The sequence below is a fragment of the Bos indicus x Bos taurus genome, chromosome 17 (assembly GCF_003369695.1).
Source record: "Bos indicus x Bos taurus breed Angus x Brahman F1 hybrid chromosome 17, Bos_hybrid_MaternalHap_v2.0, whole genome shotgun sequence".
Lineage (NCBI taxonomy): Eukaryota > Metazoa > Chordata > Mammalia > Artiodactyla > Bovidae > Bos > Bos indicus x Bos taurus.
In genome coordinates this window covers 32,976,816-32,989,554 of record NC_040092.1, presented here as the reverse complement: position 1 = coordinate 32,989,554, position 12,739 = coordinate 32,976,816, and the positions used below count along the sequence as shown (strand labels likewise).

At 42.2% G+C, this 12,739-nt stretch overlaps 1 protein-coding gene across 11 annotated transcripts in view; it reads right to left on the bottom strand.

Moving 5' to 3' along the window:
• The window catches only part of RAPGEF2 (Rap guanine nucleotide exchange factor 2), a 270,343-nt gene that overhangs the window by 155,129 nt on the left and 102,475 nt on the right, over positions 1–12,739 (bottom strand). For all 11 annotated transcript variants that reach the window (XM_027567249.1, XM_027567250.1, XM_027567251.1 and 8 more), the window contains exon 4: positions 5,262–5,345. In XM_027567249.1, coding sequence (XP_027423050.1) covers positions 5,262–5,345 — 84 coding nt within the window. The remainder of the gene's footprint in view (positions 1–5,261; positions 5,346–12,739) is intronic.

Below are 12,739 nucleotides of genomic sequence, written 5' to 3'. Positions count from 1 at the left end.
AATGCAGTTCTTTCACACTGCACATAGGACTGCCTCATCTCCCCAGGCAGGTATTCAACTGCCTGCCCGCAGGGTGGAGACCACCGTGCTTCCGTGTAGATGCCAGAACGCAGAGACCAAATGGTAGGGCTTAAGGCAAGTTTCAACTAACATTGGAAATAACACAGAAATAGGCCTCAAAATTGGAACTCTACCAAACCCACTTCAGAATAAGAGAGAAAAACCCACAAATACGAAAAGCATCAGTAAACCAATCCCAAATTTTGATGGCATTTCAATGTTTAGCCATTCCCACGGACAGCGCTTTCCAGTTACTGATCTGACTTCTTATGCCACATGCAGAGCACAGGCTGCTTCACCTACCACGTCTGCTGCCAAACAAAATCTGGTCCCCAGACCCTAAGACCCATGCGTGAGAAGCCTTCGCCCTTCTGTGTAGCCTCTGTCCCAACCTTTTTTGGCGCCCAGCTTTCATTATGAACTTTCCCTTGTCATCACTCAAGTTCCAAGGCTCACAGCTAGTCTGGGCTTCTTTTCCTTCAGCCTGACATCTGGTTCTTCGTTGATACAGAAGGGTAGAGACTGCTGACTGACTGCTCTAAATATTAAAAATAGAGAAAGTTTTTAACTGTCAGAGCAATAAAAATATTATCTGTTTACAATTAAATATGGTATGCAAGATCATTTCTATGGAAAGGCCCTTCCTTGGAGGCCTTTATGATTAAATTTACTCAAAAAATCAGATCCAGTGTTTTATTTGGCTGCATGAGGTTTTAGATGCGGCATGTGGGATCTAGTTCCCTGACCAGGGATTGAACCCAGGTCCCCTGCCTCGGGAGCATGCAGTCTTAACCGCAGTACCACCAGAGAAGTCCCTAGATTCAATATTTTAGTAGGAGTGTTTTTTATTTTCTTTTTGCCCCAAGATTATGACCGACATAAATTCAAGAAGAATCTGTATAACAGTAGAGCTTCATGTCTGTAACATCTAGTGTACTGTTTTGTTTTTTTTTTTTTACTTTTTTTTTTTACAAATAGGTGTAAAAATGATTTTTATATTAGTAGAAAAAGAGTCCAATCCTATGAGTTAACACAAAACCTAGGTAAGGGAATTCCCTGGTGGTTCAACAGTTGGGACTTCAAGCTCTCAACGCCAAGTGCCAGCATTCAATTCCTGGTCAGGGAGCTAAGATCCTAAGATCCCACAAGTTGTGTAGTGTGGTCAAACAAAAACCTAGGTAAACTATGTCCTTCTCTATAAACAATCCAAATCACGTTGAAAGTTTAGAAACAGTCTGGGCCTATCTTTAATACCTAAAATTATCAGCCTTTCAAAGAAGTCAGCAACTGAAAAATAATATTAACCCAAGTTACTTTTCTATGACTTTACTATAAATAGGCTTTGGTATTTGTAAAGTGGGGCAGTTTTAGAAGTAAGAAAATTTAAGAATATAGCAATTCCTATTACAGTTCCTTAAATACATGGATTTGGAACACATTAGGGCAATGAACATTATTAATATTGTCCTGCCCATTAAGTACAAAAAACCAAATGTTCCTTTAAAAACTATTTTTACAACTGCACCTTCAGCTGAGATAACTTTCATCCACTGCTTACCAGCCCCACTGTAGCTACAAATGATGCCTCTGAAAACCTTAAGGGGAAAAACTCCTTCCTCAAGACACTTCACTACCCCTTGCCTGTCACTGTCTAAATATACCAATCCAGCTACAATGATGGCAGATGTAAACAGCAGGGCAAAGCCTGGACCACTTAGTGACCACAGCTGCTCTGCTTATAGGCTTAGAAAAATACACACAGTCTATACCATTTCCATTCATCTATGCAAGTGTCCACTCCGGCCTTTTCCTAAATGAGAGTGAGAACAATCCCTGCTGTACTCCTGCCTTACTTTGCTCACCCTCCTTCTGATCATACAAAAACACTAAATTTATTTTAAATAAAACAAAAACAACGATATGTTGTACATTGCTTCGAGAACCCAAACTGTACTCCAAATAAGAGTTTAGCTTTATATGTAACATTACTAAGTGATACGACAGCCACTGTGCAAATATCCATGTTTCAAAACTTGGTAAATATCTAATAGGTTTACAACGAAACTCATAAAACAACATCTCATTACTGACATGGCTTACAGTGCGGCAGAGTGGGCATGTTGTCACTGACAGCCACAAAGGAATTCGTGAGCTCCACAAATGTTAAACATCTCAAGGAACAATACTCATGCTTGAACAACCAAAATAAAGAACAATCCTCATCTGTCTAAAAAGAAAACAAAAATAAAAAATAAACACATAAAATGCTGGCCTAAATGTCAACTGAGGAATCCAATAAAGCTCATGAAATCTGGAAGCCAAACGGCAGATTTTCTTCATGGACACCACCCTACCCACTGGGCAGTATCAATGCAATTTCAGGAGAATTAGTTAAAAATATGACAATGTTGTTCAAAGTGTTTGGATACAGAACTAGCTGTTTAGGGTGAATCACTTTCAAAATGAGTTGAAACTTTCAAGAGAATGGTCAGGTTACTGATAACCAATTTCCAGGCTAATGTGAGAAAAACATGGTAAACAGAGAGAGTCACCCATGAATTGGACGTTTTATAAAACCAGACTGCTCCTAACACCTAGTCCACAGGATGCTCTGGCCAAACCTCAGTGTTTGCTGGACAGGGAAGCGCCTATGACTCACTGTCAACCTTTAAGGCAGGACCAGCGGAGGGCCCTTCAGGACTGTTCCTAAGGCAACATCCCCAGAGGAAACAAACAAGTTGGACGCAGCAAAGGCCACCAGGTGCAACATGAAGAAACAACCTATAAATAGCTCTGGCTTGTCACTCAGTTGGAAACACCGTCCCTCCTCATCCCATTACAGCCCTGACTCGCCAGCATCTGACAGCCAAAGAGTAACTTGTGTCATCTTTGAAAATAATTAGAAATGGGAGCCAATGTGTTCATGGAATAGGTCTGAACTGCAAGTCCTCTTTCTTGTAGAACAGCAGTTTTCAGAACATTCGGTTCCCTTTTCACAAGTTACAACAAGCTGTCACTTGAAGCTGACGATGGCTGGCAATCAAGAAAGACAGCCATGGGGTTCCTCTGCCATGCTGGGAACTCAGTCTATAGATTTCAATCATAAAACAGACCTGGTATCACAATGATGAAGTTGCTAACCTCGGTTCTCTCTAAGATGCATAAACTTCAAAGCACATTCATTATAGCATTATTTATAATAAAAGGTATCAAAAACTTACCCTTTACAATTATTAACCAAATTGTGGGAAGTTCAAATAACTGAACATTAAACAGACATCAAAATGCATAATGAGTAAGCCTTTATAAAGAGTTTCTGACATTATGAGCCAAGCACATACATACTCTTTAATTGAAATTAGCAAGACCTTAAATTGTTTATTAAGTATGTTCTTAAGTATGTAGAACACATACATGTAAGGCTAAGTGGGAAAAGACTAGAATATTAAAGGATCACTATCTTGGATGAGACTTCAGGTAATATTTTCCTTCTCTTTGATCATTTATACGGTAATTACCATTATTTTTTACATTAAAATTACATTTCATTTTTAATATATAACAATGCTTAAATATTTTTTGCCTCTACTCACTTCCAAGTTCAGAAATAGAGTCAGAGACCCCAGAAAGGGAGCAGATAGTAGGTCATATGTTTGAAGGAAAGAGAAGAGTATTCTAGTCAATTCTCTATCTCTTTGGGAAACAGAATCCCAGGGATGACAGGGCTCTCTCACAGGGTCACACCAGGCCTCCCAGGCAGAATTCCAGGATGGACGACCACCCCCCAGCCTACACTGCCATTTAAATCAGTTATGAAATGCAGGTAACAACCACACCTACCTCAAGGGACAGTTATGAAGTTAAATGATTTATATATAAAGCTTTCCAAATGACGCCTGGCAAAAAAAAGCACTACTGACAAAGCCTGGTTCTCGCATCACTGCAGTACCACTACAACTATGACTTCTGTTACGATCAAGGCCCCATCAGCACCCTCAACGTCCCACAACTGGGATCAATTACACTGTGAGAACAACAAACAAACAGGCAACAGTGCTTCCTTCCCTCATGGGCCATTCTCCCAGCAGAGTAATGCTGGCCACCAAGAGGGCGGGGAGGCTGGAGGCTGGGGGATGCTCCCATTGGAGGCGGTGCCTCTGGCCCTCCTTTCTGCCACCCCGACACATCCCCACACCTCTGTACCTCCCCCAGCCAATAAAAACTTCCTCTCCCTATCTTGCACACTCTTTCTTAGAAAAATGTGTAAAATACCTTCTTCACATGCCCCTCATCCATTCAGAATGATTTATCAAGAACATATCATAGTATGTTTTATAAGAGAGTTAGTTTATAGAAGGTGGAGCTTGGAGGGGCACCGATTGCTACCCTTTAATAAATTTAAATAAAGTATGTGTTCAGTCATTTTAAATAAAGATAGTTAAGATTTTAAAATCTTTAGACAAAATTAAAATATTTAATTGTAAAAAATATACAATCAGGCGGAAAAAAAACAACTCCTGAAACTCAGTGGTCCCAGGAGGCCTCAGGAACCCACCCACAGGCAATTGCATTTGTGGCTGGGGAGCCCTGACCCTCTCTGGCTACAGATGATTGGAACCAGGTAACAGCTGTCCCCAGCCCACCCCCCAGATTGTGGCCTGAAGATCAGAAGAAAAGACACAGACACAACCATCAAACGGTACGGATGTCAGTGACACAGGTCACAAATCAACAGTCAGTACCTGGGAGCCAAAGCCACAGCGAGAGCCTGGGAGAGGGGAAGGGTCCCAGAGATGAGACCACAGGGGCCTGGGGGCAGCCCCAGCCAGCTGGGTTTCTCATCCCACATGGGCCCATGGAACCTCCTCGGCCTCTCGTTAGATGTGCAGGAGACTCCCTGTTACAGAGGCAGTCTTCAGTCCCTCTGAACAAACATGACCTCAACTAGCCTGCCAGGTTCACGGAGCATATCACAGATGTGTTCTTCACCCTTGCCCTTCGTTACAGAAGTTGGAACAGTGTGTACAACACAGAAGAGTCCTTTCTTAAGATTTACATACCAGCACCCCAAGGTACTGCCCTACTTTGTGTCAGTCAGTAGGACAGGAAATTAAAGCAGAGAGGAATTCTGCAAAAATACTCATTCTGCAAAAGGATTTCAAGCTCTATGGATCATCTACTCCAGAACGTCTATAGAATACCTGCTTCGTGGAAGAAACATGGATTCCTTGATGAACACGGAACCGGAGAGAAGGATGTACCAGCAGGTCCCAATATCATCAGGACTGAAAAGAAAAGACAGTAACATCAGATGATTATCTCCAACAAACAGAAATAAAAATAAAAACACACAAAGCACACTGTACCCATGTTAATCTCAGAATCCTGAAGAACAATGAAATATCATAAAACATGTACCGAAAATACCAGTCTTCAACACTGGAATAATTTTTTTAAATGATTTTTCACAGCCAAATAACCTAAAGATATCTATCAGTATATTTAAACCTACAGCATGTGCCATTTTCATTCCAAGTTTTATTTTTTAGTTTAATTTTTTGAGCTGAAAATATTTTATTTTGTTTCATAAAAAGAAAAATACAAAGAGGTAAAGAGTAGAACTGAGTTTTCCCAGCCATCTCCCCCAAGCCCCTATATTTCTCTACCACAGTTGTGAGCATCATTTAGAACTTCCTTATACACACAAGGATGGACAAACACTCATTTCCTCCACCCTCTTTTCTTTATACAGAAAAGAGGGCATATGCTACGCTGTTCCTTCCTATGTGCTGACGCAGAGGTCTTTTCATCAGAAGACAGCTCTCTTATTAGACGTGGCTTATCTGACTTAAGCAAGTCCCTGCGTGTGTGCTAAGTTGCTTCATTCTCGTCTCACTCTGTGATCTCATGGACTGTAGTCCACCAGGCTCCTCTGTCCATGGGATTCTCCAGGCAAGAATACTGGAGTGGGTTGCCCATACCCTCCTCCAGGGGATCTTCCTGACCCAGGGATCAAACCCAAGTCTCCTGTATCTCCTGCATTGCAGGGGGATTCCTTATTTATGACCACCAGGGAGCCACGCAAGCCCCTACTGGCCATCATTTCAGTGGTTTCTAATGTAGGCAATCATTGAAAAATAAAATGAAAACTGTAATGAATGATCTTGTACCTACAGGAGTAAATGTGATTAGTAACTAGATGTGCAGCTGCTGAGTCAAAGGGCACAGACAGTATAACTCTGATAAATATCGGGTGGTTATTGAGTAACTCCGGAGAAGGCAGTGGCAACCCATTCCAGTGCTCTTGCCTGGAAAATCCCATGGGCAGAGGAGCCTGGTAGGCTGCCGTCCATGGGGTCGTGAAGAGTAGGTCACGACTGAGCAACTTCACTTTCACTTTTCACTTTCATGCATTGGAGAAGGAAATGGCAACCCACTCCAGTGTTCTTGCCTGGAAAATCCCAGGGACAGGGGAGCGTGGTGGGTAGCCATCTATGGGGTCGCACAGAGTCAGACACGACTGAAGTGATAGCAACAGCAGCACTGAGTAACTCAGGAGCCTACCACCTCCCTAAGGCCATGCTAGTGGAGTCTATTTATGTAATAAATATTTAACAAATTTTCAATGAGGGCTGTTCTAGGTGCCTAGGGGACTTCAGGAAACAACAGCAACAAAGATCCCTGTCCTCCTGGGGCTTATATTTTGGTTGGACAATACACACAAAAATAAATACACTTAACTTCCCTGGCTATTCAGTGCTTAAGAGTCCGTACTTCCAAGGCAGGGGGCGTGGGTTTGATCCCTGGTCAGGGAACTATTAATAAGAACCCACATACCATGTGGTATGGCCAAAAAGCTAAAAAATAAATAAAAGAAGAAATAAACAATAAATATAATAAATTAGTAAATTATAAATCCATGCTCTGAGGAATAAGTTAGTGTAAGGCAAGGAAAATAGGAGTGGGTTGTGATAATTTTAAATGCTCAATGAGCAGAGCACAATGGTCTCATTGAAAAGAGCACATCTGAGCAAAGGGGATGAGGGGCCAGTAGCTCCCAGATGGTGAGGCTTGTCAGCCAAGGGCACGGAGGTTGTGTAGAGGCCTCTCGCCGGGCAGCCTGGCAGGGCGGAGGGGGTGCGGAGAGGCGAGGGGTGAGGGCATTCCATCCCTGAACCTGGTTGTTTATCACACTTTGGGGGTTTTGCCAATCTGCTCAACAAAAACTGTATCTCGGTTCACTTTTACTTTTCCTCTCATTATTGTAAAAGCACCTTTCTTCTTATGTTCACGAGCCCTACGCACTCCTTCTTCTGTGAAATCATAACTTTCAGCCAATGCTCTACAAGCCGTGGGACTTCTTCTTATCTGGAAGCACTTTATTAAAACTATCAGTTTGAAGACATGAGCTGTGACAACCTTCTCCCCAGGTTGCTGCTTCAGCTTTGACTTTGTTTAGTGTGCTTTTTGCCATGTGCTGAGTTCTTTGTATTTTAAAGAGCCAAGCTTATCAAATTTGTCAGGATAGAGCTCAGCTTACTATGAAAACAGAAAGCCAAACACAGCAGTGGCTGAAGCGCAGAGAAAGTTCATTTCTTTCACATGTACAGTAACAAGCGGTGTTGGAACCAGGCTCTTCCTGCTGTGTGGCTCGGTCACCCCAGCCCGTGGCCCCCATCTCAGACTCTAGGGGGCCGCTCCAAACCTCCGCACCGTGAGCACATTCCAACCACTGGAAGGAGGTACACACCCACCCATCTTTCCCGAGAGGACGGCATGGAACCTGCATCCTGGCAAACCACACTTGAACAGTCTGCAGCAACCTCTGCCAAATCTTCTGCTATTTTGGCAAACAGATTCTAAAGTTTTTAAAGGACACCAAGACCTCCCAGGTGGCTCTAGTGGTAAAGAACCTGCCTGCCAATGCAGGAGACATAAGACTGCGGGTTCGATCCTGGGTCAGGAAGATCCTGGAGAAGGGAATGCTAACCCACTCCAGTATTCTTGCTTGGGGAATCCCAAGGACAAAGGAGCCTAGAGGGCTACAGTCCATGGGGTTGCAAAAGAGTCAGACATGAATGAAGCAACTTAGCATACAGGCACGCACACAAGTGCTATTTACAATTCTGAATAAGCTACTTAAAACACTAATTAACATCACCTAATCGTTTTCATTGCTATCTGCTTCTAACTCAAATCAACAATTCACTGTTTCCCCCTAAGTCCATACTCTGTTTTACAACTGCTCAGTCCTCAATAGCAAAGCCTCAAGAAAACATGAAGGAAAATTACTATCAAGTTTAGTTACAAAGAAACCATCAAAGTAAAATGATTTCACAAATGAAAATGTAAAGTACTTCAAAAAATAATTTATACCTTTTTCTCTCCAGTCTTTAGTCATGAGCTTTTGCAATTAACACCGACTCACCTAATTTGGGGGGATGGCAGGGCAAATGTACTTCTCTTCCTATATGGTGACAATATATATTATTAATTTATGATTTCTGTCGAGTAAAACTCTGTTCTGTCAAATGCAAGAATGGTTTAAATTTTTTAACGACAAGTAATAAATCACTGAAACAAAAAGAAGAAAAAGAATTATCTTGTAAACTTTTCTGCTCTTGCACTTACAAGCTCCCTTTATCACCAAAAGACTGGTCGACAGAAATGAGATCTAGAAAAGTAGGTAATTGAGGCTGATCACCACTGACTGACTAGGCACGTGACGCAGTAAACACAAATGATGAACTATTATCAAGGGAAGAAGCACGATAAATGTCCCCATGGTCCAGATGAACCATGACACAGACAATATAACAAACATTCCCTGGCTTTTTAGTTATTCCATATAGGTCCATTTGGAAGGTAAAATTACTCTGGACAAAACAAACACAAGGTTTGTAAACTCAGCTTTCCCAGTGCTGATCAGAAAACACGCATGGAGAAGCAACCCACATCCAAAATGGACAAAATACTGTGACAGTAACACTCTGGTCCCCTGAACACCCACCGGTTATCCTACGAATAGGGCTGATGCTTCATGCCAGGAAAGCCGCGCAAAGATTTAAAACGTGAAGATAAGAAACTGGTCCTCTAGACCTCTCCCACTTACTGTAATGTCATTTGCCTGATGGATGAGCTGCTTCTCTCCCTTTTCCAAAAAATTCAAATCTTAACTCACAAGAGCTGTGTTTGTTGCAGGAGGTATTTGCAGAGAATGACCATTGCCAATACTTGACTGGATTTGGTGGGCACGTACTACTTGCCACGCCAAATATGACAGTCAAAATGCCTTGATTTTTAAAAAATTTTTAAAGTATATTAATCAGAGTATATGGATTTACAACAGCTTGTTGGTTTCAGGTGTAGAACAAAGTGAATCTGTTTTAATATATACATTTGTGAAAGTGAAAGTTGCTCGGTCGTGTCCGACTCTTTGCAACCCCATGGGCTACATAGTCCGTGGAATTCTCCAGGCCAGAATACTGAAGTGGGTAGCCTTCCCCTTCTCCAGAGGATCTTCCCAACCCAGAAATCAAACCAGGATCTCCTTCATTGCAGGCAGATTCTTTACCAACTAAGCGACGCGTGTGTGTGTTTAAAACATAAAGTTATCTGTTTTATACACAGTAGTGTGCATATCTCAATACCAATCTCCCAATTTATCCCTCCCCTCCATTACCCTCTGGTAACCATAGCTTATTTTTCTACATCTGTAACTCTATTTCTGTTTTGAAGATAAATTCATTTGTACCACTTTTTGTAACATTTGTGGGTACCAGTGGCAAAATTTTTATTTTGAAGTCCTTACTCTTTAAAAAAAAAAAAAAAAAACTTATTTTATATTGTAGTATGGCTGATGGCATTAGCTTGGCTCAGTGGTAAAGAATCTGCCTGCCAATGTAGGAGACACAGGTTAGATCCCTGGGTCAGGATGATCACCAGGAGAAGGAAATGGCAACCCACTCTAGTATTCTTGCCTGTAAAATCCCATGGACAGAGGAACCTGGCGGGCTACAGTCCATGGGGTTGTAAAGAGTCGGACATGACTAAGTACTGAGCACACAAATAGCCTATTAACAGTGTTGTGATAGCTTCAAGTGGACAGCAAAGAGACTCAGCCACACACACACACACACACACACACACACACACACACACACACGTGTAACCATCCTCCCCCAAACTCTCCTCCCATCTAGGCTGCCACATAACAGTGAGCAGAGTTCCATGTGCTATACAGTAGGTCCTTGTTGGTTATCCATTTTAAATACAGCAGTGTTGTATCCTTTTTTAGATTCTACATTTAAGTGATATCATATATTTGCCATTCTCTTAGTTCACACAATATGACGATCTCTAGGCTCATTCATGTTGCTGATAATGTCTTTATTATTGAGTTGTCTTTTTTAAAGATTCGTATCTTATCAGTCAGTTCAGTCGCTCAGTCCTGTCCGACTCGTTGCGACCCCATGGACTGCAGCACGCCAGGCCTCCCTGTCCATCACCAATTCCCAAAGTTTACTCAAACTCATGTCCATTGAGTCGGTGATGCCATCCAACCATCTCATCCTCTATCGTCCCCTTGTCCCCCCGGCCTCAATCCTTCCCAGTGTCAGGCTCTTTTCAAATGAGTCAGTTCTTCTCATCAGGTGGCCAAAGTATCAGAATTTCAGCTTCAGCATCACTCCTTCCAATGAATATTCAGGACTGATTAATTTTAGGATGGACTGGTTGGATCTCCTTGCAGTCCAAGGGACTCTCAAGAGTCTTCTCCAAAACCACAGTTCAAAAGCATCAATTCTTTGGCGCTCAGCTTTCTTTATAGTCCAACTCTCACATCCATACATGACTACTAGAAAAATCATACCCTTGACTAGACAGACCTTTGTTGGCAAAGTAATGTCTCTGCTTTTGAATATGCTGTCTAGGTTGCTCATAACATTCCTTCCAAGGAGTAAGCGTCTTTTAATTTAATAGCTGCAGTCACCATCTGCAGTGATTTTGGAGCCCAGAAAAATAAAGTCTGACACTGTTTCCACTGTTTCCCCATCTATTTCCCATGAAGTCATGGGACCAGATGCCATGATCCTTCGTTTTCTGAATGTTGAGCTTTAAGCCAACTTTTCCAGTCTCTTCTTTCACTTTCAACAAGAGGCTCTTTAGTTCTTCTTCGCTTTCTGCCATAAGGGTGGCGTCATCTGCATCAGTTCAGTCGCTCAGTTGTGTCTGACTCTTTGTGAGCCCATGAACTGCAGCACGCCAGGCCTCTCTGTCCATCACCAACTCCCGGAGTTTACCCAAACATATGTCCATTGAGTTGGTGATGCCATCCAATCATCTCATCCTCTGTCATCCCCTTCTCTTCCTGCCCTCAATCTTTGCCAGCATCAGGGTCTTTTCAAATGAGTCAGCTCTTTGTATCAGCTGGCCAAAGTACTGGAGTTTCAGCTTCAACGTCAGTCCTTCCAATGAACACCCAAGACTGATCTCCTTTAGGATGGACTGGTTGGATCTCCTTGCAGTCCAAGGGACTCTCAAGAGTCTTCTCCAACACCACAGTTCAAAAGCATCAATTCTTCGGCACTCAGTTGCGTATCTGAGGTTACTGATATTTCTCCCAGCAATCTTGATTCCAGCTTGTGCTTCATCCAATCCAGCATTTCTCATGACGTACTCCGCATAGAAGTTAAAAAAGCAGGGTGACGATTTACAGCCTTGATGTACTCCTTTCCCAATTTGGAACCAGTCTGTTGTTCCATGTCCAGTTCTAACTGTTGCTTCCTGACCTGCATACAGATTTTTCAGGAGGCAGGTCAAGAGGTCTGGAATTCCCATCTCTTTCAGAATTTTCCACAATTTGTGGTCATCCACACAGTCAAAGGCTTTGGTGTAGTCAATAAAGCAGTAGAAGATGTTTTTCTGGAACTCTCTTGCTTTTTCGATGATCCAACGGATGTTGGCAATTTGACCTCTGGTTCCTCTGCCTTTTCTAAAACCAGCTTGAACATCTGGAAGCTCACAGTTCAGGTATTCCTGAAGCCTGGTTTGTAGAATTTTGAGCATTACTTTACTAGCATGTGAGATGAGTGCAATTGTGCGGTAGTTTGAGCATTCTTTGGCATTGCCTTTCTTTAGGATTGGAATGAAAACTGACCTTTTCCAGTCCTGTGGCCACTGCTGAGTCTTCCAAATTTGCTGGCATATTGAGTGCAGCACTTTCACAGCATCATCTTTTAGGATCTGAAACAGCTCAACTGGAATTCCATCACCTCCACTAGCTTTGTTCGTAGTGATGCTTTCTAAGGCCCACTTGACTTCGCATTCCACAATGTCTGGCTCTAGGTGAGTGATCACACCATCGTGATTATCTGGGTCATGAAGATCTTTTCTGTACAGTTCTTCTGTGTATTCTTGCCACCTCTTCTTAATATCTTCTGCTTCTATTAGGTCCATACCATTTCTGTCTTTTATTGAGCCCATCTTTGCATGAAATGTTCCCTTGGTATCTCTAATTTTCTTTAAGAGATCTCTAGTCTTTCCCATTCTAGTGTTTTCTTCTATTTATCTGCACCGATCACTGAGGAAGGCTTTCTTACAAAAAGAGAATAGAACCAAGAACACAAGAAGAATGAGTGGCTTAAGTTTCTCACAGTGAGATCCACCAATAAAATCTGTC